This window comes from Pristiophorus japonicus, chromosome 6 (assembly GCF_044704955.1).
Source record: "Pristiophorus japonicus isolate sPriJap1 chromosome 6, sPriJap1.hap1, whole genome shotgun sequence".
Taxonomy (NCBI): domain Eukaryota; kingdom Metazoa; phylum Chordata; class Chondrichthyes; family Pristiophoridae; genus Pristiophorus; species Pristiophorus japonicus.
Genome location: NC_091982.1, coordinates 81,350,333 through 81,376,153, shown reverse-complemented (window position 1 = coordinate 81,376,153; position 25,821 = coordinate 81,350,333). Strand labels below are relative to the sequence as shown.

General features: G+C 43.0%; 1 protein-coding gene across 4 annotated transcripts in view; it reads left to right on the top strand.

Annotated features, from left to right (window-relative positions):
- The window catches only part of cstf2 (cleavage stimulation factor, 3' pre-RNA, subunit 2), a 93,351-nt gene that overhangs the window by 53,741 nt on the left and 13,789 nt on the right, over positions 1 to 25,821 (top strand). For 2 of the 4 annotated variants that reach the window (XM_070882992.1, XM_070882991.1), the window contains 5 exons: positions 374 to 816; positions 3,787 to 3,927; positions 11,107 to 11,333; positions 14,513 to 14,596; positions 20,421 to 20,544. In XM_070882992.1, coding sequence (XP_070739093.1) covers positions 374 to 816; positions 3,787 to 3,927; positions 11,107 to 11,333; positions 14,513 to 14,596; positions 20,421 to 20,543 — 1,018 coding nt within the window. In that variant the 3' untranslated portion in view covers position 20,544. The remainder of the gene's footprint in view (positions 1 to 373; positions 817 to 3,786; positions 3,928 to 11,106; positions 11,334 to 14,512; positions 14,597 to 20,420; positions 20,545 to 25,821) is intronic. The other 2 variants (XM_070882995.1, XM_070882994.1) reach the window with 2 other exon arrangements.

Genomic DNA, 25,821 nt, shown 5'->3' with positions numbered 1-25,821 from the left:
ATGATCTTATTGAATCATGCTCGAGGGGCTAGATGGCCTACTCCTGTTCCTAATTCTTATGTTCTTATGTTCTTATCTATAACTGTTTCCCTTTTGAAGAACTCAATGGACGCATTTGTCTGCCGTCATCAAATTAAAGTCTGCTGTAAATTATGGATTGGTGATGTTAGTTCTTCAACTTTTTATGGGTATGTTACTGTAAATCACAATTGATGCACAGTTCATTGGTTTACTTTTAATAATTGGGTAATGAGAATGATTTGCATGTTCTAGCTTTTATTCCCATGAAGTGGCTTCATCACTGTTGGCATATTTAATTGTCATAATTGCTGATCATTGGAATCTATAGCTAATTTTATTTTTTGCTTTTCAGGGCGTATATTGGTCCACCACATCCGGGCCCACCCATGCATCATGTGCCTGGTCACGATGGCAGAGGACCACCTCCCGAACTGAGAAATGCCCATGAACCACGAGGAATGCAACATGACATGAGAGCAGGGCCCATGGGTGAACAGAGAGGGCCCATGGGTGAACAGAGAGGGCCCATGGGTGAACAGAGAGGGCCCATGGGTGAACAGAGAGGGCCCATGGGTGAACAGAGAGGGCCCATGGGTGAACAGAGAGGGCCCATGGGTGAACAGAGAGGGCCCATGGGTGAACAGAGAGGGCCCATGGGTGAACAGAGAGGGCCCATGGGTGAACAGAGAGGGCCCATGGGTGAGCCTCGTGGGCCACTTGGTGAACCACGAGGGATGATGGGAGATCCAAGGGGCCCAATGATGGATCAGAGAGGACCTCCTCATGAATCTAGAGGCAAGTTCGTGCGTAACAGGGGAAAATGAGAATGATTCTGATTTAACTATTCTGATTGCTATCATTCATCTATATTTGTTTTTCCTGTTTGCACATGATTTAAAAACTTTCCTGGAGAGAAGTAACACAACACAAAGCACTCACTGAAAAATGCACTGCACCACCATGTCTGTCAATACTCCAGCTTGAAATGCTTCACTTCACTTGGTAGCTGTATGTACATTATTCCTGATAATTGCCTCTGGCATTTCAGCATATCATTGCATTTTCAAAGTATTACCTGCATTGAAGCCTCAAATAAGCTGTTTTTAAAATGTTTTTTTTTAAATCCACCCTTTTCCACAACATTCAGCTGTATGGACACTAGGGGAGCCTGTGACTTGTATCTCCCTGACAGTTTGCTCATGGTAGTGGAGTGTTTGACACTGATTGGAAAGAAAGAAGATAAAAAACTGACTACATTGATGTTAACCCACAACATGCCTTCAGCCTGGCAATTATACAGCAGCAATGCTGGCCTGCTGGCAATCAGAGCACATAGTTGGTGATACATTTGCAGCAAAGGAGTCATAGAATCATAGAATGGTTACAGCACAGAAGGAAGCCATTTGGCCCTCCAAGTCCGTGCCGGCTCTCTGCAAGAGCACTTCAGCTTGTCCCACTCCCCCTGCCCTTTCCTCGTAGCCCTGCAGATTTTTTCTCTTCAGGTACTTATCCTTTTGAAAGGCATGAATGAACCTGCTTCCAGCATCCCTTCAGGCAGTGCATTTTAGATCCTAACCACTTTTACCTATTTGCTGAATGAAAGAAGAACCCTTGTTGGGTGGGTGGTTTGGAGAAGAATATATAGTTTAAAAGAACATACAAAATGAAAGGATCCTGGTGTGACCTAACATTTTCCAGACAGATTGCTCCATTTCAGTGATGGACATCTTGGAAACTTCTGGAGAAGTCAAGACAATGGACAAGTGCTTAGAGTGCACTCCAACAGCATCTCACTGGAAATGATTGCTGCTGTATTGGTGGCAAAATATTGTGAAAATATAAATTCAAAATTAAATCAAATTTTAATAGCCGTTTCGGGCTATGAAATAGTGATTTGAAATGTTTATAAATTGTCCAGTCTGAGTGTTCTGCTTTTCATTTATGACAGTACACAGGAGTGACACTGTTTGCAATTGTTCAAATGCCTGAATTCACAATATCTTTAAACTGGGGGGAAGCACATGGCCATTAATGACCAGTTTTTTTTTTAATGTTAAAAATTGCTTTGCAGCAAGCATCACTATGTAAAAATTCAGAACTCCTGGTACAATGAAGTATATACAGACTGGTGAAATGGGCAGACACATGGCAGATGAAATTTAACAAAGATGTATGAAGTGATTCATTTTGGTAGGAAGAATGAGAAGAGGCAATATAAACTAAATAGTACACTTTTAAACAGGGTGCAGGAACAGAGACCTGGGGGGTACATACGCAAGTCACTATGTAAAAATTCAGAACTCCTGGTACAATGAAGTATATACATTTTCCATAACCCTGATCAACCAGTTATGATCTGTGTTCATTATTCGTGAACCGGGAGGAATTAGTTATTTGCAGCAGAACTGATTTCTGATTGGTAGTTCTCACTGAGCAGGGAAACAAGGTGTATGACAAGATTGAAAGAGGTATTTCTTCTGAATTTACATTTGTGTATACGGATTGAGGGACATCCAAGCATAAGAACAGTTTTCATGCTTGAATAACTCCTGATCGTCTAGGACAGGAAAGAAAGCTAATCTGGGTTTGATTCTTAAGAGCTGTGCATCAACAAATCCTGTGTCTGACTGCTATACATGTCCCTCAGAATAGCAAGTTTCTTGGGGCTGGCGGAAATGACACAAAACTACATTTATCTACCATTAAGTAGAAAACCTTCTAGGTATCTTTTAAAAATAATTTGTTGGTAATTTTCTCCCCTCCTGCATTGACATTTTGCTGGGATATGATTTCATAACTGATGTCATCTTCCTGCGCCTCATCCAGATAGCCATTTTTCATGTTGTGAGCCTTTATGGTGAGCGTTGGCACGCTGCTCAACCATGAGCGAGCATCACAGACTAACCTGATCCTGTTGATATCTGAGCTTCACAAATGTACACTTCCAGCAAGGGTCGCTGGATTGTAGTTAGGAGTGGAAACCGTAGTTCCTATCTGAGGGTGTTGAAACCAATTGTAGTATGCTCCCTCTCCTGACTGAGATCAGCACAGACCATGGATAGAACATGGGAAGTCCCTGCTCCTTATGGATCTGTTAATCATTGGATGTGATTAATGGAGCAGTTGGGGCAGCCCTGGATAATCTTTCTTTTGTCTATGTCAGAAGCCCTCCCTTTCTTTTAATTTGTTCTGAACTTATTGTATGGTGGAAATCAACATGATATGAAAATTTGATCAATTATTATCTGATCATTTATACCTAGAACCTAGGTGGCCATTGTGGTAAAATATCTGGTATCCAGTGATGGAAAAGAAAACTACAAATGTTGGAAATCGGTGACAAAAGTGCTATATCAGACCAGTGAAGAACATCACTCAAAACATTAACCCGTCTTCCTGTTTTAGATCCCTGAAGAGCCTCTTTAGATTTCCATAATTTCTTGTTTTTGTATCTGGTGACCAGAGCGTAATTTCACAGTGTCGTTTATATACTGAACAAATAATTGGCTAGTTGAAGATAATTTTAGTAGCAAGTGGCCATCTTAATATATTGCAGGCTCATATTATCCAAAGTGTAAATGGTGACCTTTGCATTCTTAAAGATAATGGAAAACGTCTGCAAAAGTTCATGGGTTGATGTTAAGAAGAAATACCCCTTTAAAATGAATCTCCATAGTGCCTCCTTTGCTTGCTTGTGCACCTCCTGTTCTTTTTTTTTTCCATCTTCTCTATCCCTGCCATCATTAGTAGTTATTTGCCTCCTAGGTTCATTTGACCCCCGCAGCATTCCATCTCATGATCCTCGATCTGGACCTCAGCATGATCCACGCTCCCAACCTCCCGCTACTCAGCAAGACCCTCGTGGAGGGTCTTACCCGAACACACATCAACCAAATGCACCCATGGGTGAGGAAAACCTAGTCCATCTGCACTCTTAACTCTATAGGTTGGCTCATGGTGTCTAGATGCAACATCTTTTACAAATTGCTGCTGAAGAATTTGATTCCAAGTTTTGACAGAAACACCAGAGGTTTATAGGTTGAGAGTATTGACCACTTTAGCCATGCATTACTGAAGCAGGTGAGCGTCAATTCGGTTAGCTTATGTTATTTAACAGAACATGTACAATGGACATTCCCACCTTCCCTCAATGCTATTAATAGGGTTATTTAGCATGTTGATGCTAATGTACTATAAGAATAATATACCAATATCATTTAATTTTGTGCCAGTATGTGTGTTGTGTGATGGTCTAAATTCACTTCAAATTGACCCTACCAGTACCAGACAATCGTGATTAATGTCGTATACACTTGAAAATACTCTATCCAAGCTGCTTGGTGTTTACCAGTTCAAGAGGTCAAAATACAAAAATTTGCAAGCCTAGTATCCAAAATCCATTGAAATCCTAGTGATAACATTGTACTTTGAAGTATATAGTAAGATTTGTAACTTTTTTTCCCTCCCTCGACATGTCACCCACTAAGCAGTGTGGAAAGTATGTTGCTCTTGGCTCACAACACTTCAGGTGTTAGCATTTCAGAATGCTTCTCTGTGGGAGGACTAACAACTACATCAGTAACGTATTAAAGTTGTTCAGAAGACGACCCAAATTCAGGCAGACAGAGAAATACTTAAAATCGTCATTTTAGGTTACAACAAACCTACTGGATGCATGGGCAGAACTCATCTTTATTTAGTCCATCATTGAGTCACTGGCCTGGAGTGATCTTTTAGAAATGGTCTGATGCTGTGAGCCAACCTATAATCCCTTTAACGTGCAAGCACTGTATTCTAAGCGGCTATTCTTTAGAAGTAAGTTGTGGTTTATTTCTTTTTGAACATGCTTCATTTTGAGTGTTTAAGCAGTTTTAATTAAAACAATTTTACCATATGTTCTAAATTAATGGGATTATTAACTTTTTAATTAGTGATGTACACCTTACTGCAACAATATCTATTTTGCTGTTCATTTAAGGAACTGAAGGTCCTTTTTAACACTGCTATGCTATTCTGTGGGACAGTTTGTGGAATATGTTTGAGTTTGGGTACATGTTTATTTTTAAATGGTGTGCCTGAGGTGTTGCTAAAATTGTTAACTTTTGTTGGCCGGTTTTGTATCTCGAAAGGAATTGACTTAAGACTTCCACAATGAAGTTGTTGTAACACCTAATTACCTGCTAGGTTTAATTGATGTAGATTGTGATAAATAGACACACTTCAATGAGATCCTTTCAGGCCTGCTATAAAAAATATGATAGATTATTTTACTTTGAAGATAAAGGGGGACAAAAGCTATAAAATGTAAAAAAAATCATCAAACCACATCCAAACCCATTACCGAGCATGATAGTGTTTGAAATTCAAATCTCAACTGCAAAATCTGTCATTAATTGTTATTTTGTTACTAGATTGTGGCTTTAGCCCCCTCTACTATCACTGGCCTTAGCATCTGTTGGGAGCTAAGGTGTAGGGAATATGAAATCTTTTCCTACAGGAGCAAGACTCAGTTAATAACCAGGAAGATTACAGAAAGTGCAGGAGGGAATTGAAAAAGCTAATAGGGGAGGCAAATAGAGGTTACGTGAAAGGATTAGCAGGCAATATTAAATTGAACTGTAAATCATTTTATAAACATATAAAGTCTAAGAGATTAGCTAGGGAAAAAGTTGGCCTATTAAGGAACCAAAGGGAAATCTTCTTGTAGAAGCAGAGGAAGTGGCTAAATTATTAAGTGAGTACTTTGCATCTGTCTTCACAAAGGAAGCGGAGGATATGAAGGTTCCACTAAAATAGGAGAGGAAAGTTATGGACAGGATAGTAATAGATAGAGAAGACACACTAAAAAGATTAGCATTACTGAAAATTGGTAAGTCACCTGGTCCGGATGGAATGCATCCTAGGTTGCTGAAGGAAGCAAAGGTAGAAATAGCAGAGGCATTGGTCACAATCTTTCAGTCCTCATTGCATACAGGAGGAGTGCTGGAGAACTAAAGGATTGCTAATGTTATACCATTATTTAAGAAAGGGGAGAGGGATAAAGCAGGAAACTACAGGTCAGTCAGCCTAATATCAGTGCTGCGGAAGTTACTGAAAACCATTATCAAGGACAAAATCTCATTTAGAAAGGCATGGATTCATCAAGGATTTGTTAAAGGCAAATAGTGTCTGATTAACGATAGAATTCTTTGAGGAAACAGAGAAGGTTGATTAAGATAGTGCAGTCAATGTATATATGGACTTTTGGAAAGCATTCGGAGGCTTGTTGAGAAGGTGGAAGCCCATGGAATTAAGAGGAAAGTGGCTATATGGATACGGAATTGGCTTAGTGTGACAGGAAGCAGAGGGTGGTGGATGGATGTTTTTCAGACTGGGAGGTGGTTTGTAGTGTGGTTCCCCATGAGGCAGTTTTGGGTCCAGTACTCTTTTCAATTGTTATAAATGACCTTGACTCGGGTGTAGGGAGCGGCATTATAAAATTTGCAGATGATACGAAACTTGGCAATATAGTCGATAATGCTGAGGATGTTGTAAATTTCAGGATGTCATAGACAGAAAGGTGAAATGGGCAGAAGCATGGCAGGTGCAGTTCAATGCGGAGATGTGTGAAGTGATGCACTTTCGGAGGACTAATATGGAAAGGCAGTATACTATGAAAGGCACGATTTTGAAAAATGTAGATCAGCAGAAATGCCTTGGTGTCCATATACACATCTTTAAATGTGGCAGGACAAATTGACAAGTTGGTTAAAAAAGGCATATGGGTTACTTGGGTTTATTCTCGAGCCTCCATAAGACATGTCTTGTGGTATCTCCTCCAATTCCAAAGTTAAGCGCATGCAGTGGTGAGAACAGGTCCCTCCAGAGCTCGTACTGCTGCAGAAGCTGCACCATGGAGTCCCCAACAAAAAGAACATCAGGTTCTTTGTCCTTGCAATCCAAGGCACACAATATAAAAGCAAAGAGATCATGCTCGTACTTTATAGGTCACTGGGTAGGTCTCACTTGGAATATTGTGGCCAATTCTCGGTGCCATGCTTCAGGATAGATGTAAAGGCCTTAGAAAGAGTACAGAGGAGGTTTATCGGGATGTTACCACGGATAAGGGACTTCAGTTATGAGGAGAGGTGGGAAGAGTTAGGACTGTTCTCCTTGGGGCAGAGAAGGTTAAGAGGTGACCTAATAGAGGTTTTCAGGATGATTAAAGGTTTTGATAGAGTAGATAGAGAAAAACTATTCCCTCTGGTGAGTGGGTCAATAACCAGAGATCATGGATTTAAAATCATTAGCAAAAGATCTAGAGGGAAGATGAGGGGTCATTTTTTCACTCCGAGTTGTTGGGATCTGGAATACTCTACCTGAAAAGGTGGTGGAAGTTGATTCCATAAATAATTTTAAGAGAGAGTTAAACAGGTACTTGAGGATGATGAACTTCCAGGATTACAGATAAAAAACCAGTATGTGGGACTAAGCACGACTGATCTTTCAAAGAGCCAGCACAGGCACAATGGGCCGAATGGCCTCTTTCTGTGCTGTAGGTTTCTATGAAATTGTGACGTGGAAACTGATTTCAATTTTACTAGGGCTCCTTGATGCCACACTCGGTCAAATGCTGCCTTGATGTCAAGGGTAGTCACTCTCGACTCACTCTGGAATTCAGCTCTTTTTTTCCATGTTTAGACCAAGGCTTTAATGAGGTCTGGTGCCAAGTGGTTCTGGCAGAACCTAAGCTGAGCTCACAGGTTATTGGTGAGTAAGTGCCACTTGATAGCACTGTTGACGACCCCTTCCATCACTTTGCTAATGATTGAGAGTAGGCTGATGGGGTGGTGATTGGCCGGATTGCAATTGTCCTGCTTTTTGTGGACAAGACATAAATGGGCTATTTTCCACATTGTCGGATAGATGGCAGTGTTGTAACTATACTGGAACAGCTTGGCTAGAGGGCACGGCTACTTCTGGAGTGCAAGTCTTCAGTACTAGCTGCAGTGTTATCCGGGCCCATTGCCCTTACTGTATCCTGTGTGCTTAAACGTTTCTTGATATAACATGGAGTGAATCAAATTGGCTTTAGATTGGCATCTGTGATGGTGGGTCCTCAGGAGGAAGCCAAGATGAATCATCCACTCGGCATTTTTGGCTGAAGTTGGTTGCAAACATATCAGCCTTTTGTACTTGCGTGCTGGGCTCTGCCATCATTGAGGATCAAGATGTTCAGGGAGCCTCCTCCTCCTCCTCCTGTTAGTTTAATTGTCCACCACCATTCATGACTGGATGTGGCAGGACTACAGAGCTTTGATCAGATCTGTTGGTTGTGGTATTGCTTAGCTCTGTCTATAGCATGCTGCTTCTGCTGTTTAGCATGCAGGTAGTTTCACCAGGTTGGGACCTCATTTTTAGGTGCGCCTGGTAGAAGAACAGTGTAGGAGCTGTTCTTCTACACTCCTCATTGAACCAGCGTTGGTACCCTGGCTTCATGTTAGTGATACCAAGCCACTCTTAGTGATGGACATTGGAGTCCCCCACCCAGAGTCCATTCTGTACCCTTGCTATACTCTTTGCTTCTTCCAAGTGATGTTCAACATGGAAGAGTACTGAGTGAGGGAGAGCAGTAGGTGGTAATTAGAAGGAGGCTTCCTTGCTCATGTTTGACCTGATGCCATGAGACATCATGGGGTCCTGAGTCAATGTTGAGGTCTCCCATGGTCACTCCCTCCCACTAGTGGGTCTGTCCTGCCAGTGGGAAAGGACATACCGAGAGTTGGTGATGGCGGAGTCTGGGCCGTTGACTGATGAGTATGATTCTGTGAGTATAACGTCAGGCTTCACTAGTCTGTGAGACAGCTCTCCCAATTTTGGCACTAGTCCCCAGATGTTAATGAAGAGGACTTTGCAGGGTCAATTTGCTAGGTGTGCCTTTGTCATGTCTGAATCTGATCAGTTTTATTCTTCTACTTTTTTGGAGTGTTTTGATGCAACTGAGTGGCTTGCTAGGCCATTTCAGAGGGCAATTGGGAGTCAACCACATTGCTGTTGGTCTAGAGTCACATATAACCCAGTTCTCCCTTAAAGGACATTTTACGACAATCTAATAGCTTCCTGGTCACCATTACTGATACTAGCTTTTTATTCCAGATATATTTAATTAACTGAATTCAAATTTACAAATTGCCCTGGTAGAATGTGAACTCTCATCTCTGGATTATTAGTCCAGATCTCTGGATTACTAGTCCAGTAACATAACAACTATGCTACCGTACCCAATGTGTGGCTATGACGACACCATTTTAGTCACATGCACTAAATTTTGTAGAAAACGCCTTGCATACACTTGTGCACTACATGTAAATGTACAGCATGTGTAAAGTTACTTAAAAACACATCTACCACCATTCAGTAACCAAGGTAGTAGAGCATGCACAACTATCAAAGAACACAATACTCACACACACTGCTTTTTGTTTTACCATTTTACCAACGAATGCACAAAAAGGCTAAAATTCACATGCATACGCTGCGCGAATTTGAGATCAAATGCCCAATTTATATTGTATTGACTAATCAGAAATGCACTCAGCCATATCTGTGTCTAGTGGCTAATGTATTGGACAGTACTTTCTTAGGAGTTGGTTAAGCCCTCCACCCCTGAGGGTTGATGGTAATTTGCATTGAATGTACTTTGTCACCCACTGCTGCCCTCTCCTTGAATGAGTCCTCACTTAATGAGGTTTTGTTGGAGGTTTCTACTTTGTCAAAGCTTCTGAAGCAGTGTTTGAAGTAGGGTGCCTACAAGACAGTAGGATTAGTAACTGACTGAACTTGCAATGCTAACATTCTACGGACTTACTACATGGGTGGAAAACTGGATTTGCCAGCGTATTGTGCCACAGCGCGTCACATGAATCCACATAATCTAAGCTATGCTAGTGTTGAGTGCCAACCAGACTGTATGCAGAGGTACTGGAGAAATTCAAATTCCTCTTGTGCCTTCTTCCCCCAAAGCTAGTTGCAGCATGATGTTAGGGATCTGAAAATGCTAATTTTGAGTTGTACTTTTGTGTGGGGGATAATGTCACTGAACATTATTTGTTTGTCACTAATATTTGTTTAACATGGATTGAGACTGAGATACAAGTGCTCATGTAGTAAAATATTTGAGGACATTGAATGTATATTCTAAAAGCTGTTTTTCTTCAGGTGAAATTTCAACCCCTCCCATTTAAACTACAATTCCTGCATTTCAATTTGTTGTCCCTGCATGGAGGGGAAACTTGTGGAGCACTAAGGTTGTTACGTGTAAGTTTTCCCTCTAAGAGCAAGTTACCTACAAGTATCAGCTTGGCACAGTTAGTAATGAGTGATTTGGTTGAAAGTTAAAGTCCTGCTCTGGGACTTGGGTTGACACTTCATTGCAACACTGTATTGTCAGATGTGCAGTTTTTAGAATTAGATTTAGGTAGAGCAGGGCGTTTTCCTCATCTCCTAACCATCATTCTTCCTCAAGCAACACCACTAAATACAGATTAATTGATTGGTCATCTGATTGTTGTTTGTGGAGCATTGCTGTGTGCAAATTGGCTGATGTGTTTGCCAACATAAGTAATTGCGTTTAAAGTGTAAAACATTTTGGAAATTCCTGAGGATGTGATGGCTTGTTCTTTTCCTCAGTATTAAATGTTGATTTGATTGCAGCAGTCAGAAGAGTTCAGATGTGACCAGTGCAGTTTGTCTTTGTTTCCATTGTTTTTGCCATGGTTGCCTTTAACATTGGCCCTGCAAAATCTACATGACAAAAATGACAGCCTGTGGAAAATAATGGGAAAGTTTAATTTGGAACGGTTCCTTTGAAGGTGGAAGTGAAATTTTGCCCATTGTAATATTCACTTGGCGTACTGATGGGTAAGTAATAAAGCATTGTCTGTTGCTGTTACCTAGTGTAATAGATCATCAATATGCTGGAAACTAAATGCAGTAGTTCATAGTTAGTGTTCTAACTATAAGCTGTATAATGAGGAGATGGAGTCACCCAGAAATTAGAACTGGAAAACTATTGAAAATCAAACTAAACTTCTAATTTGTGTTTAGGTACTAGAGATCCCAGAGGCATCGATTCAAGAGGTATTGACACCAGAGGCCCAGGTCCGGGACCAGGCCCGGGACCAGGGCCAAGTCCAGGACCAGGACCAAGCCAAGGCCCAGTCCCAAATCCCAGAGGACCATTGACAGGAGGACTACAAGTTCCAGGCCCAGGTGCCCATCAAATAGTGAATAGTGGCCCTCCAGGACCTCAACAACCTGTTCCACCTCGACAGGTAGGGGTGTGGACTTATTGCCAGTGAACCAACCTTTTAGAAGGAATTTATTTGCTGTTAAAAACGATTAAAATTATGTTTAATATGTCATAGAAAAGAAGACTTTTCAAATTGATAGAAACTCCATTTATTTTCTGAGGATCATGAAATCTCTCTTCTCTCCACCTCAACTTTTACAGGCCTCTCTTGGCATTGAACACATTACAGCTGATATGGCAGCATATTGGCTCTCAAATCTGTGCTATTCAGCTAACCAGTAGGAGGCAGGCAACAGTAGTCAGGAAAATACTCTGATTTCTGCCCTTTCCCTTGTGGGGAGCAGCATGGCTTCCTCTCAGCATCTCTCTACAGCAGTATGGCTGAAATCAGAAGCTTGGGGTTATCCTTCTATGGCATGGCATACCAGTGGATTAGCACGTCCCATCACTTATTGCATAGATTTATTTAGAGTGACTATGTGGGTTAGCCTACTCGACCACCCAGAATAGAGTGGCTCAACTTTAAGGTGGTGTCTCAGTCAATATCACTTCAAATTGTTTTCCTTGTTCTGTTGGAGTGGTAGTGTGATAGTTCCCTTATCGGGTGCAGCTGAATTTGGAAAAACACTGCAGCACTTCATGCAATTGCTGTAGCGTGAGCATGATGCTCATGTTTCATGGTTGTAAAGAAACTATGGTAAAATAGTAAATTCACTGCAGCAGATACTGTGTCGCAGATTGTGCTGCTGCGTCCTCTGCAATGTAGACAGGTCCAAGCAGGTTGGATTGAATATTTGGTTATATTAAAGTTACATAGTTGTTGGTGAAAGTGGCCAAAGGAATGGTTCCATGTTATCAGTCACTATCTGCTACCATTAACCATTCTCGAGCAATAATTGTGGCACCTTTAGGGCGCAAGCTATTCTTAATATCATCCTACCATTGAACATACCAATACCCTTTTTAAGATGCTTGGTGTAGCTTTAGTTGTGCTTTTGTTAACTTGAAAACCTTTCTGTTCATCATGAATCATGTGTGAGCTCCGTTTTAAAATATAGCCATTGTTCCAAATGTGTGCACGATTAATGCCCAATTACAGTATAGGCACCTCCCCAGCATTCTAGATGCAATCTCCCTTCAGGAAAATGTCCTTACCAAGTGCAAAAGACAAGGCTGAAGCATTTGCAACCATCTTCAGCCAGAAGTGCTGAGTGGATGATCCATATCGGCCTCCTCCTGAGGTTCCCACCATCACGGAAGCCAGTCGTCAGCCAATTCGATTCACTCTAAGAAGCGGCTGAGCGCACTGGATCTATGGGCCCCAACAACATCCCAGCTGCCGTGCTTAAGACTTGTGCTCCAGAACTTGCCGCACCTCTAGCCAAGCTATTCCAGCACAGCTAAAACACTGGCATCTATCCGACAATGTGGAAAACTGCCCGGTTATGTCCTGCCCACAAAAAAACAGGACAAATCCAATCCAGCCAATTACCGCCCCATCAGTCTACTCAATCATCAGCAAAGTGATGGAAGGTGTCATCGACAGTGCTATCAAGCGGCACTTACTCACCAATAACCTGCTCACTGATGTTCAGTTTGGGTCCCGCCAGGACCACTCGGTTCCAGACCTCATTACAGCCTTGATCCAAAATGGACAAGAGAGCTGAATTCCAGAGGTGAGAGTGACTGCCGATGACATCAAGGCAGCATTTGACCGAGGGTGGCATCAAGGAGCCCTAGTAAACGGATGTCAATGAGAATCGGGGGAAACTCTCCACTGGCTGGAGTCATACCTAGCACAAAGGAAGATGGTTGTTGGAGGTCAATCATCCCAGCCCCAGGACATCGCTACAGGAGTTCCTCAGAGCAGTGTCCTAGGCCCAACCATCTTCAGCTGCTTCATCAATTTCCTTCACTCCATCATAAGGTCAGAAATGGTGATGTTTGCTTATGATTGCACAGTGTTCCGTTCCATTCGCAACTCCTCAGAAAATGAAGCAATCCATGCCTGCATGCAGCAAGACCTGGGTGACATTCAGGCTTGGGCGAAGTGGCAAGTAACATTTGCGCCATAGAAGTGCCAGGCAATTAACATCTCAAACAAGCGAGAGTCTTAACCATCCCCCCCTTGTTATTTAACGGCATTACCATCGCCGAATCCCCCATGACCAACATCCTGGGGGGGTCACCATTGACCAGAAACTTAACTGGACCAGTCACATAAATACTGTGGCAACAAGAGCGGGTCAGAGGCTGGGTATTCTGTGGCGAGTGTCTCACCTCCTGACTCCCTAAAGCCTTTCCACTGTCTATAAGGCACGTCAGGAGTGTGATGGAATACTCTCCACTTGCCTGGATGAAAGCAACAGCAACACTCATGAAGCTCGACAACATCCAGAACAAAGCAGCCCGCTTGATTGGCGCCCCATCCGCCACCTTCAACATTCATTCCCTCTACCACCGGCGCATCGTGGCTGCAGTGTGTTCCATCTATAAAATGCACTGCAGCAACTCACCACGGCTTCTTTGGCAGCACCTCCCAAATCCGCGACCTCTGCCACCTAGAGGGACATGGGCAGCAGACGCATGGGAGCACCATCACATCCAAATACCCCTCCAAGTTACACACCAATTTGACTTGGAAATATATCGCTGTTCCTTCATCGTCACTGGGTCAAAATCCTGGAGCTCCCTCTCTTAACCGCACTATGGGATCACCTTCTCGAGGGCAATTAGAGCTGGGCAATAAATGCTGGCCTTGCCAACGACACCCACATCCCGGAACAAATTTTTTTTAAATTGTAATGGCCGGATTGTAATGTGCTTCTGGAATTCAACTCCCAACCTTATTTGTCATTCAAATTTGACTGCTATAATTGTATCGTTTTCTTGGCTCTCCATGGATTACTTTGCAAAAGAGGAGTGTTCATCTTTAAGAACCGGAGCCATCCGAAGATTTATTTTGTTCAGAACCTATTCTCTTGGAATGCATAGTGACGTGGTGTCATCTGTGCTGGTTAAGCCCTTGTTGCTGGATTTATGAACCACTTCAGAAAATGATATTCACGTGGGTCTTGCTTGTTGCTGGTGAACATTGCACTAAAGCATTTCTGTGAATGTCTTCCGAACACAAGTTGAAACAGTTTAGAGACACATAATGTTTTTGTGTTTACCTGCATTTCTTGCACTTCTGCATCTCAGGGTCCTGCTCATGCTGTAGCTGGAGGTCAACCTGGAGGATTCAGTCCTGCTCAGACTCAAGTGACACCACAGGACCATGAGAAGGTTAGTGCTGAAGCTAGGGAGGGAGGAGCGAAAATATAAAGTAGGATTTATATCTAATTAATTTTCATAAACATGTTTTCCGTATTTAGATTAGTGACCCAGCAAGTGTCAAATCAATCAAACATTACCAGTTCTGTGTAGGCTGCTTTTTATGTTTCATTTCAGCTCATCTTTGCTGATTGTGTACTATTGTCATTTTGTAAAGATGATGTGTTGCAGAGGGATAGGAAGTGGATATGCACTTACAGTTTTCCCTGTGCAGGAAGGAGAAAATCACGACTAAACCTCCTGGGTTATTGTTCACCACCTAGTAACTAGTTGAAGAGCCACATTAGCCAGGAGCCTAAATCGGAAAGATGCTGATTGGAAGAAATAGTGTAGCTGGTTCAGTGCTCTTGGCAAATTGGGCATCAGACGGACAAGTAAAGCACGACTGGTGTTGCTTTAAGAGTTTCCTGCACTAGACACTTAAGCTAGAATTAGTCCGACACATTGCACTCTAGAAGATGAGGTTTCATATTCTGTTTTCACAATCTGAAGTATTTCAAAATGTATTAGATCGCTCATTACATTTCAAAATTCTTTAAAGCTAACTATTTGTGATGTAAATTTGGTGCTTTGTAATTTTTAATGGTGTGGGGGGGGGGGAGGGGGGGGGGCAAAATACATGCAACCAAAAATTCAACTTTACTAAAATCACTGGTAGCTTCATGTATAAAACGGACAGATATTAGTTGTGTGCTCAAACTTTAAGGTTGTGTCATGCTTAAGTAATAGTACTCCACTAACGTAATACATTCTTTCTGATGTGTTTATTCTTCACAAGCGAATCGGAATTGGCTGGTACATATCATTTAAAAGTTAAAGATTTGTCATATGAAGGAAATAAAAATTAGGAATTAAAAAAAATAGTGGAAATATGAGGATCAATTAATATTCTGAACTTTGCATGTTTTTTCCCACTCGTCTACACATTTTTTCCCCTCCCTCCTATCCTGAAAGTGATAAGAATATAAGAAATAGGAGCAGGAGCAGGCCACCTGGCACCTCGAGACTGCTCCACCATTTAATAAGATCATGGCTTATCTGATCATGGACTCAGCTCCACTTCCCTGCCCCCTCCCCATAGCCCTTTACTCCCTTATCATTCAAAAATCTGTCTATCTCCGCCTTAAATATATGCAATGACCCAGCCTCCACAGATGTCTAGGGCAGATAATTCCATAGATTTACCATCCTCACCTCAGTTTTAAATGGGCAGCCCCTTATTCTGAGACTATATCACCTAGTTTTAGTTTCCCCTATGAGTGGAAATATCCTCTCTGCATCCACCTTGTCGAGCCCCCTCATTATCTTATAAGTTTCGATAAGATCACCTCTTATTCTTCTGAACTCCAATGTGTACAGGCCCAACTTACTCGACCTTTCCTCATAAGTTAACCCCCTCATCTCCGGAATCAACCTAGTGAACCTTCTCTGAACAGCCTCCAAAACAAGTATATCCTTCCTTAAATACGGAGACCAAAACTGCACACAGTACTTTAGGTGTGGCCTCACCAGTACCCTGTACAGTTGTAGCAGGACTTCTCTGCTTTTATACTCTATCCCCCTTGCAATAAAGGCCAACATTCCATTTGCCTTCCTGATTACTTGCTGTACCTGCATACTAACTTTTTGTGTTTCATGCACAAGGACTCCCAGGTCCCTCTGTACTGCAGCACTTTGCAATTTTTCTCCATTTAAATTATAATTTGCTTTTCTATTTTTTTCTGCCAAAGTGGATAACCTCACATTTTCCCACATTATACTCCATCTGCCAAATTTTTGCCCACTCACTTAACCTGTCTATATCCCTTTGCAGATTTTTTGTGTCCTTCTCATAACTTGCTTTCCCACCCATCTTTGTATCTTCAGCAAACTTGGCAACATTACACTCGGACCCTTCATCCAAGCCTTTTATATAGATTGTAGATAGTTGAGAACCCAGCATCAATCCCTGCGGCACTCTACTAGTCACTGTTTGTAACCAGAAAATAACCCATTTATCCCGACTCTGTTTTCTGTTAGTTAGCCAATCCTCTATCCATGCTAATATATTACCCCCAACCCCATGAACTTTTATCTTGTGCAGTATCCTTTTATGTGGCACCTTATCGAATGCCTTCTTGAAATCCAAATACACCACATCCACTGGTTCCCCCTTATCCACCCTGCTTGTTACATCCTCAAAGAACTCCAGCAAATTTTGTCAAACATGATTTCCCTTTCATAAAACCATGCTGACTCTGCTTGATTGAATCGTGCTTTTCCAAATATCCTGCAACTGCTTCCTTAATAATGGACTCCAGCATTTTCCCAACGACAGATGTTATGCTAACTGGTCGATAGTTTTCTGCTTTTTGCCTGCCTCCTTTTTTAAATAGGGGCGTTACATTTGCGGTTTTCCAATCTGCTGGGACTGCCCCAGAATCCAGCGAATTTTGATAGATTACAACCAGTGCATCCACTATTTGCAGACACTTCTTTTAAGACCCTAGGATGTAAGCCATCAGATCCCGGGGTCATCCGCCTTTAGTCCCATTTTACCGAGTACTACTTCATTAGTGATTGTATTAAGTTCCTCCTTCCCTATAGCCCCTTGATTATCCACTATTTGGATGTTTTTAGTGTCTTTTACCGTGAAGACTGATGCAAAATATTTGTTCAAAGTCTCTGCCATTTTCCTGTTCTCCATTATTCATTCCCCAGTCTCATCCTCTGGGGGACCAACATTTACTTTAGCCACTCTTTTCCTTTTTATGTACCTGTAAAAATTATTACTAGCTGTTTTTATATTTCGTGCTAGTTTACTTTCAGAATCTATCTTCCCTCTCTATCAATTTTTTTAGTCGTTCTTTGTTGGCTTTTAAAAGTTTCACAATCCTCTGGCCTCCCACTAGTCTTGGCCACATTGTATATCCTTGTTTTCAATTTGATACCATCCTTTATTTCCTTAGTTAGCCACGGATGGTTATCCCTTCTCTTAGAGTCTTTTCTTCTCGGGATATATTTTTGTTGCGAGTTATGGAATACCTCCTTAACTGTCTGCCATTGCTCATCAACCGTCCCACACTTCTATCTATTTTCCCAGTCCATTTTAGCCAACACTGCCCTCGTACCTTTGTAGTCTCCTTTATTTAAGCTTAGGACACTGGTTTGAGAACCAATTTTCTCACCCTCCAACTGAATTTGAAATTCAACCATGTTGTGATCACTCATTCCTCGAGGATCCTTTACTACGAGATCATTTATTAATCCTGTCTCATTACATAGTACCAGATCTAAGATAGCCTGCTGGTTGGTTCCGCAACGTACTGTTCAAGAAAATTATTCCGGATACACTCTTACGAACTTTTCCTCAAGGCTACCCTGGACAATTTGCTTTGTCCAATCAATATGAAGGTTAAAATCGCCCATGATTATTGCCATTCCTTTATTACAAACCTACATTATTTCTTGATTTATACTCCATCCAACAGTGTAGCTACTGTTAGGGGCCTATAGACTATGTCCACCAGTGACTTTTTCCCCATATTATTCCTCATCTCCACCCAAACTGATTGAACATCTTGATCTTCTGAGCCAATATCATTTCTCATTAACGCACTGATCTCACCTTTCATTAACAGTGCTACCCCAGCTCCTTTTCCTTTCTGTCTGTCCTTCCGAATTGTCAAATACCCCTCAATATTTAGTTCCCAATCCTTGTCACCTTGCAACCACATCTCTGTAATGGCTATCAGATCATACTTATTTGCATCTATATGTGCCGTCAACTCATTTATTTTGTTACGAATGCTGCGTGCATCAAGATAAAGAGCTTTTAAATTTGTTTTTTTACCATTTTTCCTGCTTTGACCCCACTTTCTGATTCACCTTTATGTTTATACATTCTGTCCCTTCCTGTCACGCTCTGGTTTTCATTTCCCCCAGTGCCACCCTGCTCTATTGCCTTCTCCTTGTTCTTTGACTTTTTAAATTTTCGCTCACCTGAATTCACCCCCCCCCCCCCCAACTAATTAGTTTAAAGTCCCTCTTAGCCCTAGTTATTTGATTTGCCAGGACCCTAGTCCCAGCACGGTCTACGTGGAGCTCACCCGAATAGAACAGCTCCCTCTTACTCCAGTACTGGTGCCAGTGTCCCATGAACCAAAACCCATTTCTCCCGCACCAGTCTTTGAGCCACGTGTTTAACTCTCTGATCTTAATTACCCTATGCAAATTTGCTCGTGGTTCAGGTAGTAATCCAGAGATTATTACCTTTGTGGTTCTGCTTTTTAATTTGGCCCCTAGCTGCTCATACTCCCTCAGCAGAACCTCTTCCTTTGTCCTATCTATGTCGTTGGTACCTACACGGACCACGACAACTGGATTTCCCCCTCCCATTCCGAGTTCCTCTCCAGCCCAGAGGAAATGTCCTTAACCCTGGCACCGGACAGGCATCACAGCCTTCGGGACTCATGCTCTCGGCTGCAGAGAACCTGCAGAGAAACTGTCCCCTACCACTACAACATTTCTTTTTACTCCCCCACTTGAATGGCCCCCTGTACCACGGTATTGCGATCAGTTTGCTCATCCATCCTGCAGTCCCTGCTCTTGTCCACATGAGCCTCGAACCTGTTGGACAAGAGCAAGGGCTGAGGCTCCTCCATCACTCCATCCTGAGTCCTCATACCTTCCTCACTCATAGTCACACTCTCCTGCCCCTGACCACGGATCGAATTTGAATTAATTAATCTGATTGGTGTGACTAGCTCCTGGATCGCGGCATCCAGGTAACTCTTGTCTCTCCCTGATGTGTCGCAGTGTCTGCAGCTCATCAACACCGAGCCGAAGTTCTTCGAGCTACAGACACTTGCTACAGATATGGTTGCAATGGACCTCAATGGGGTCAGCCAGCTCCCACATGCAACAGCAGAAACACATCGCCTGTCCTGCCATCTCTAATGTATTTAATTGATTAGATTTAGTTTTTAGTTATTAATATCAGCCCCTGATCTAAGGCCTTTAATTTAAAGCAAGAAAAGAGAGAAAAACTCACGAACCAATTGCTTTCCTGTGACGTTGAATGTAGTCGCCCTGTTCTCCTTTGTCGCCCTCTCTTACTTGCTCGCGCTGCTCCCTGCGGTGGTTGGCTGCTGCTGCTAAGTTCCGCACCTCCTCGGGTGTTCCCTCCTAGGTTGAGGGTGTCGGTGCTGTGTGCTGGGGTTACTGCTGCTGCTAAGTTCCGCTCTTCCTCGGGTGTTCCCCCCCCCCCTATAGGTTGGGTATGTCGGCTGCTTGATTGCAGAGTTATCACAGCCCTCACAATCCTATCATAATTCAACTTCCAGATCCTTGCATTTCCAACAAGGGTCACTAGATTGCAATTGGGGGTAGAATTCCTGGTTGCTTTTTTTTCTCCTAACCTAGGATAACTGAGGCAAATTGTAGTATCCCTAAATGTGCACCAGCTGAGATCAGCTAACTCGATAAAGGCTGGGATTAGACGTAGTAACTCCCTGGTCTGTAGCTCAGCTTCTCACTGGCTTAACTACTTGCCCAGTTGCATGATTTATTTTAGGGCTCATGGGTCTTTTTGGATAACTTTCCCTTTCTGATTAAATCAGTGGGGTGGAGACTATGAGAGGATATATTAAGCATGGTCTATGGGCTTAATGGATGAAATGCATTTTTGCATTTCAGACTTATGTGATTAATGAAGCCAGATAGTAGTATTAAGTGAGTATTTTTGTGCAGTAGTTTGTTTCCCATTTGACTCTGTTTCTTCTTCTGTCTGGTGCAGGCTGCATTGATAATGCAAGTACTCCAATTGACTCCAGAACAGATTGCCATGCTACCCCCGGAGCAGCGACAAAGCATCCTTATCCTGAAAGAACAGATTCAGAAATCTGCAGGAGCTCCCTGAGGTAAACTTAAGGAGATGTTGTTGAATATCTGGTTACGGTCAGAAGTGAATTTATATAGATAATTATAGCGATTATAGTTACATGCTGAATGCGAATAGTGGTACCCAATCTGCAGAAACCATAAAAGTATCAAAGAAGGTAACCGACCAAGTATATGTAATAGTTGTACAATTATATTAATATTCTTAAACTTTGCTTGATTTATTCTACTGGATTGAAGAGAAAAACTTAAAGGAACCTTTCCTCAACAAATTAAATAGGTTGGCTAGATAATATTATGTAGCAACGGTAAATGCTGGAATACTGCGCAGGTCAGGCAGCATCTGTGGAGAGAGAAACAGTTAACGTTTCAGGTTGATGACCCTTTGTCAGAACTGGAAAAAATTACAGATGTAATAGATTTTTAAACAAGTGTAGTTGCAGGGAAAGTGGGAGGGGAGGAAAGAACAAAAGGGAAGATCTGTGATGGGATGGAAGGCAGAAGAGATTAAGAGATAAAAGGGATGATGGTGCAAGGCAAAAGGAGATGATAATGGGGCAAGTTAAGAAACAAAAGATGAGTCTAGATAGGGTGTAAATGGAAATGGTAGAATCATCAACAGCTGCTGTGGGGGGGGGGAAATAGGGGCAGGGGTTATGGTCTGATAATTGTTGAACTCAGTGTTGAGTCCAGAGGCTGTAAATGCCTAAACAAAAGATGAGCTTCTGTTCTTCGAGCTTGCGTTGAGCTTTGTTGGAACTGTGTAAGAGGCCAAAGATGGAGAGATCAGAGTGGGAGTGGAGCGGAGAATGAAGGTGACAGGCGACGGAAGTTCAGGATCACGCTTACGGACTGAATGGAGGTGTTCCGCAAAACGGTCACCCAATCTGTGTTTGGTCTCCCCAGTGTAGAAGAGATCGCATCGTGAGCAGCAAATACAGTATACTAAATTGAAAGAAGTACAAGTAAATCGCTGTTTCACCTAGAAGGCCTGGATAGTGGGAAAAGAGGAGGTAAAAGAGCATCTCCTGCGCTTGCACGAGAAGGTGCCAGGAGAAGGGGAGAGGGTGTTGGGAGTGATTGAAGAATGGATGAGGGTGTCATGGAGGGAGCGGTCCCTTCGGAATGCTGAATGGGGAGGGGTAGGGAAGATGTACTTTGGTGGTGAGATCACGCTGGAGGTGGTGGAAATGGCGGTGGATGATCCGTTGAACGTGGAGGCTGTGGGGTGATCGGTGAGGACAAGGGGAACCCTATTGTGGTTCTAGGAGGGAAGGGAAGAAGTGCAGGAAATAGAACAGACACAGTTGAAGGCCATGTCACCCACGGTGGAGGGAAATCCTTGGTTGAGGAAAATGGTAGACATATCGGAAGCACGAGTATGGAAGGTCGTGTCGTCAGAACAGATGAGATGGAGAAACTTGGAGAATGGAATGCGAAGAAGTAGGGTGGGAGGAAGTCTAGGTAGCTGGGAGTCTTGGGGTTAATAGTGAATGTTTGTCAATAGCCTATCCCCAGAAATGGAGACGAAGGGAAGGTAAGAGTCTGAGATGGACCATGTGAAGGTGAGGGAAGGGTGGAAATTGGAAGCAAAGTGAATGATATTATCTAGTTCGGGGCGATAGCAGATAACCGCACTGATGCAGTCATCAATGTACTGGAAAAGGAGGTGGGAGAAGGGACTTGAGTTTAACTGCACATGTGAGGACTCCAGAAGTTGCTGTCCGACTTACCCCATAATAACACTGAGTGCTGATAGCCTCATTGTTATTCTTCATACCAAAATCCGGCCAATTATGTTTCAGCACCTCAGAAACAGCAAAACTGTTGGTATGATACGCTTCAAAAATTACAATCTTGTTTTATATTTTGAAAATTGCCTCGCAAATAATTGTTATAACCTCACCCTAATATATTCCTATTTATTCTTCAACAATTTGCTTGCTATAACAGTGAGAAATAACATGCATTTTATTACACATACAGGATGTCCCAAAGCACTTCACAACTTTTTAAATTGCAGCACTGTTATTATGTAGGCAAATGCAACAGCTAACGTGCACACACCAATGTTCCACAAACCGCAAATGAGATGATTGACCAGATTTTGGGCCCAAGTTTCAGTCTCGGTTGCTCCTGATTTTTTGGAGCAACTGGTGTAGAACGGAGTATCTTAGAAATTCAAATTCTCGGCATTTAGTTTGCTCCAGTTCTAGTCAGTTAGAACAGTTTCACTTTGGAACAGAATTTTTTTTTCAAAAGAGGGCGTGTCCGGCCACTTACGCCTGTTTTCAAAGTTTCGGCAGTGAAAACTTACTCCAAACTAACTTAGAATGGAGTAAGTGAAGATTTTTCTACGCTCGAAAAAACCTTGTCTACACTTTAGAAAATCAGGCGTAGGTTACAAATCAGGCATAGGGAATGGGGGGGGGGGTGTTTAAAGGGAAGCTTACAAACATTAAACACTTCAGTTTTACAAATAAAGAGCCATCATCAATAATAAATGATAAAAACATCAATAAATCAACCAATAAATCAATCAAAAAAAATTAATAAGCAGTAATTTTTTTTTAAATTAATAAATAAAACATTTTCTACTTAGCGACTGCAGCACCGGGAGCCCTCCAACAACGTGCTGGGATGCCCCCCCCCCCCCCCCCCCCAAGTGTGTCTCTGTCAGTGTCTCTATCTCTCTCTCTGTCTGTCTGTCTGTGTGTGTCTCTCACTCTCTGTCTGTCAGTGTCTGTGTTTCTGACAGCGAGGAGGGGGGTAGAGGGGGGGCAGCGGGAGGGATGGGGAAAAGGGGGAGGAGAAGGGGAAGGGGGGGAGAGGAGAAGGTGAAAGGGGGGGGAGAGGGGAAGGACAGGGGGGGAGGGGAAAGGAGATGGGGGGGAGGAGAAGGGAGGGGGAAAGGAGAAGGGGGGTGGGGAGGAGAAGGGGGTGGGAGGCTGAACGGGCCGGGCCCAAGACTTCAGGCAGGGCCCGTCCCCAGCACCAGATTTACAGGTAGGTGGCATTGGGTCGGGTCGGGTTGGGAGCGCGGGTCGGGGTCGGGGGGGAGCGGAGGAAGGTCGGTTCGGTTCGGGTCGAGGGGGTGGGACAGAGGGAGGTCGGGTTGGATCGGTTCGTGTCGGGGGCGGGGGGAGAGAGGTCAGATTGGGTCGGGTCCGGTCCGGTCCGGGTGAGGGGTCGGGAGCGTGGGTCGGGTCGGGGGGGTGGTGGGAGGGAGAGGGAGGTCAGGTCAGGTGTGGGGGAGCGTGGGTCGGGTCCGGTCCGGGTCGGTGGCGGGGGGGGGGGGAGGAGTCGAGTTGGGTCGGGAGGCAACAGGAGCTGGGCGTGGGAAGCAGCCTTATGCACGCAGCCCCAGTGAGGCCATTCGGCCAGGGCTAGGGGCTGCATGCTTCGGGCCCCTCCCATGCAGTTTTGGGCGCCTAGAGCTACTGCACATGGGCGCCCACTGTAGCGCATGTGCAGAGGTCCCGGCACTGTTTTCAGTGCAGGGACCTAGCTCCGCCCCCTACAGCTCGTGCTGCGCCGCGCCCGGCTCCAGAGGACAGGCAGGGAGCCGGAGAATCTGTAAGTTTTTTTTAGGCTCACTTTGTGGCGTGAAAAATGGGCATCCAGGTCGGGGCTGCGCCGTTCTAGGCGCGGCCCCAAACTTGGGCCCAATATGTTGAAGGTGGTGTTCGCTGAGGGAGAAATGTTAGCTGGAATTCTGGGAGAACTCCCTATACTTCCAATTGGGACTTTTGCATTCACCTGAGCGTGTTAGCAGAGGCTTGTTTAATATCTCGTCCGAAAGATTGCGCCTTGACAGTACAGCACTAAGTGTGCTAAATTCTAGAAAAGGGCCTGAACCCACAACCTTCTGACTTGGAGGTGAGGGTTCTACCATCGGATCCAAGCTGCCACTAAAGCAAAAAGCATAATCAGAATAATCGTCTTATAGTTTCATTGTAAATGATTTTCCCAGGTTTCTGTCATTTGATTATTTTATGATCTGTTACCTCGGCCTTTGTATCTCATATTCCTTTTCTAAAACTGATGTGCTAGGTTTGAGATGACTTTTATAAACTATTCTAACCTATGATAGTTCAGTGGGTAAGGTAGTGTGTGGTGTGGTACTGAATCACCGAGACAGGAAGCTCACAGACTCAACCCAAGTTTTGCTGGATTAAACCTGAAAAACACTGGTTGGGTAGCATCTGGAAAAAGGAAAAAAGTTATTGCTTTGGATATATAAACTGATTCAGGTTTCCAGCTTCCGTTGTTTTTTTTGTCTGTGCTGGATTACTTGATCTTAACTGGGGTGGTGCTTGCGGTATTATGGTTGGCTTTGGTGTCCTCAAGCTGGTGAGTTATGTGTTCTTTGTAAATTTTGGATGAGGAATGTTATGGTTGGCTGCCTCGACTTATGAGTGAAAAGTTGCTCATTGGGCAAGATTCTGATAGGTTGCAGCCATGCAAGGAACTGTGCCTCTGTGCAAGTCACTATTTATAAAGGAGAAGAAAATTAAAGGGTGGAAAATATAATATTGCATCCTTCCTGGTTACTTCAACAATTATTTGAATAAGGCAACAGGAAATTAGTCTGAATAAGAGCTGAGGAGACAAAGCATTGCTTTATATATTGTGATTACAGACTGACTCAACCTGCCAACTCAGTTGTTGTGCACTTACAATGACTAAGTGTGCAATTTGCAGTTGAACAAAAGAGTATTTGGAATCATTTCTTTACATCCCTTTTATGATCTAAATACATAATTAACTTGAACCTGTGCCAAAGGAGCTGAGTACTTTATATGTCACATGTTATTGATAAACTACTCAACCGTTTAATCTTCAGTCCTTCACCTGAAGAAACCTTCTGGAAAATGATAATACTGAATAATTCAAACAGGGAAGTAAAATAAAAAGGAACTATTTATAGTAACAATGTTGAAGGTATTTATTTTACTTCTCAATAACTCCGACCTGCATGTTTCCAAAACTGAAGAGAAAGCTGAAACGTTAACTCTGCTTTCTCTCCACAGATGCTGCCTGACCTGCTGAGATTTCCAGCATTTTCTGTTTTTATTTCAGATTCCAGCATCTGCAGTATTTTGCTTTTGTGTTTCCAAAACTGTCTGGTTTTATTCTTATATTTTTATTGTGTTTCAAAGCGGTTTTGATACAACTGAGTTGCTTGCAAGGCCATTTCAGAGGGCAGTTAAGAGTTACATAAAGGTCAAACTGGGTAAGGATGGCAGATTTCCTTTCCTACAGGGTACTAGGACCACTGCTTTTCTTGATGTATA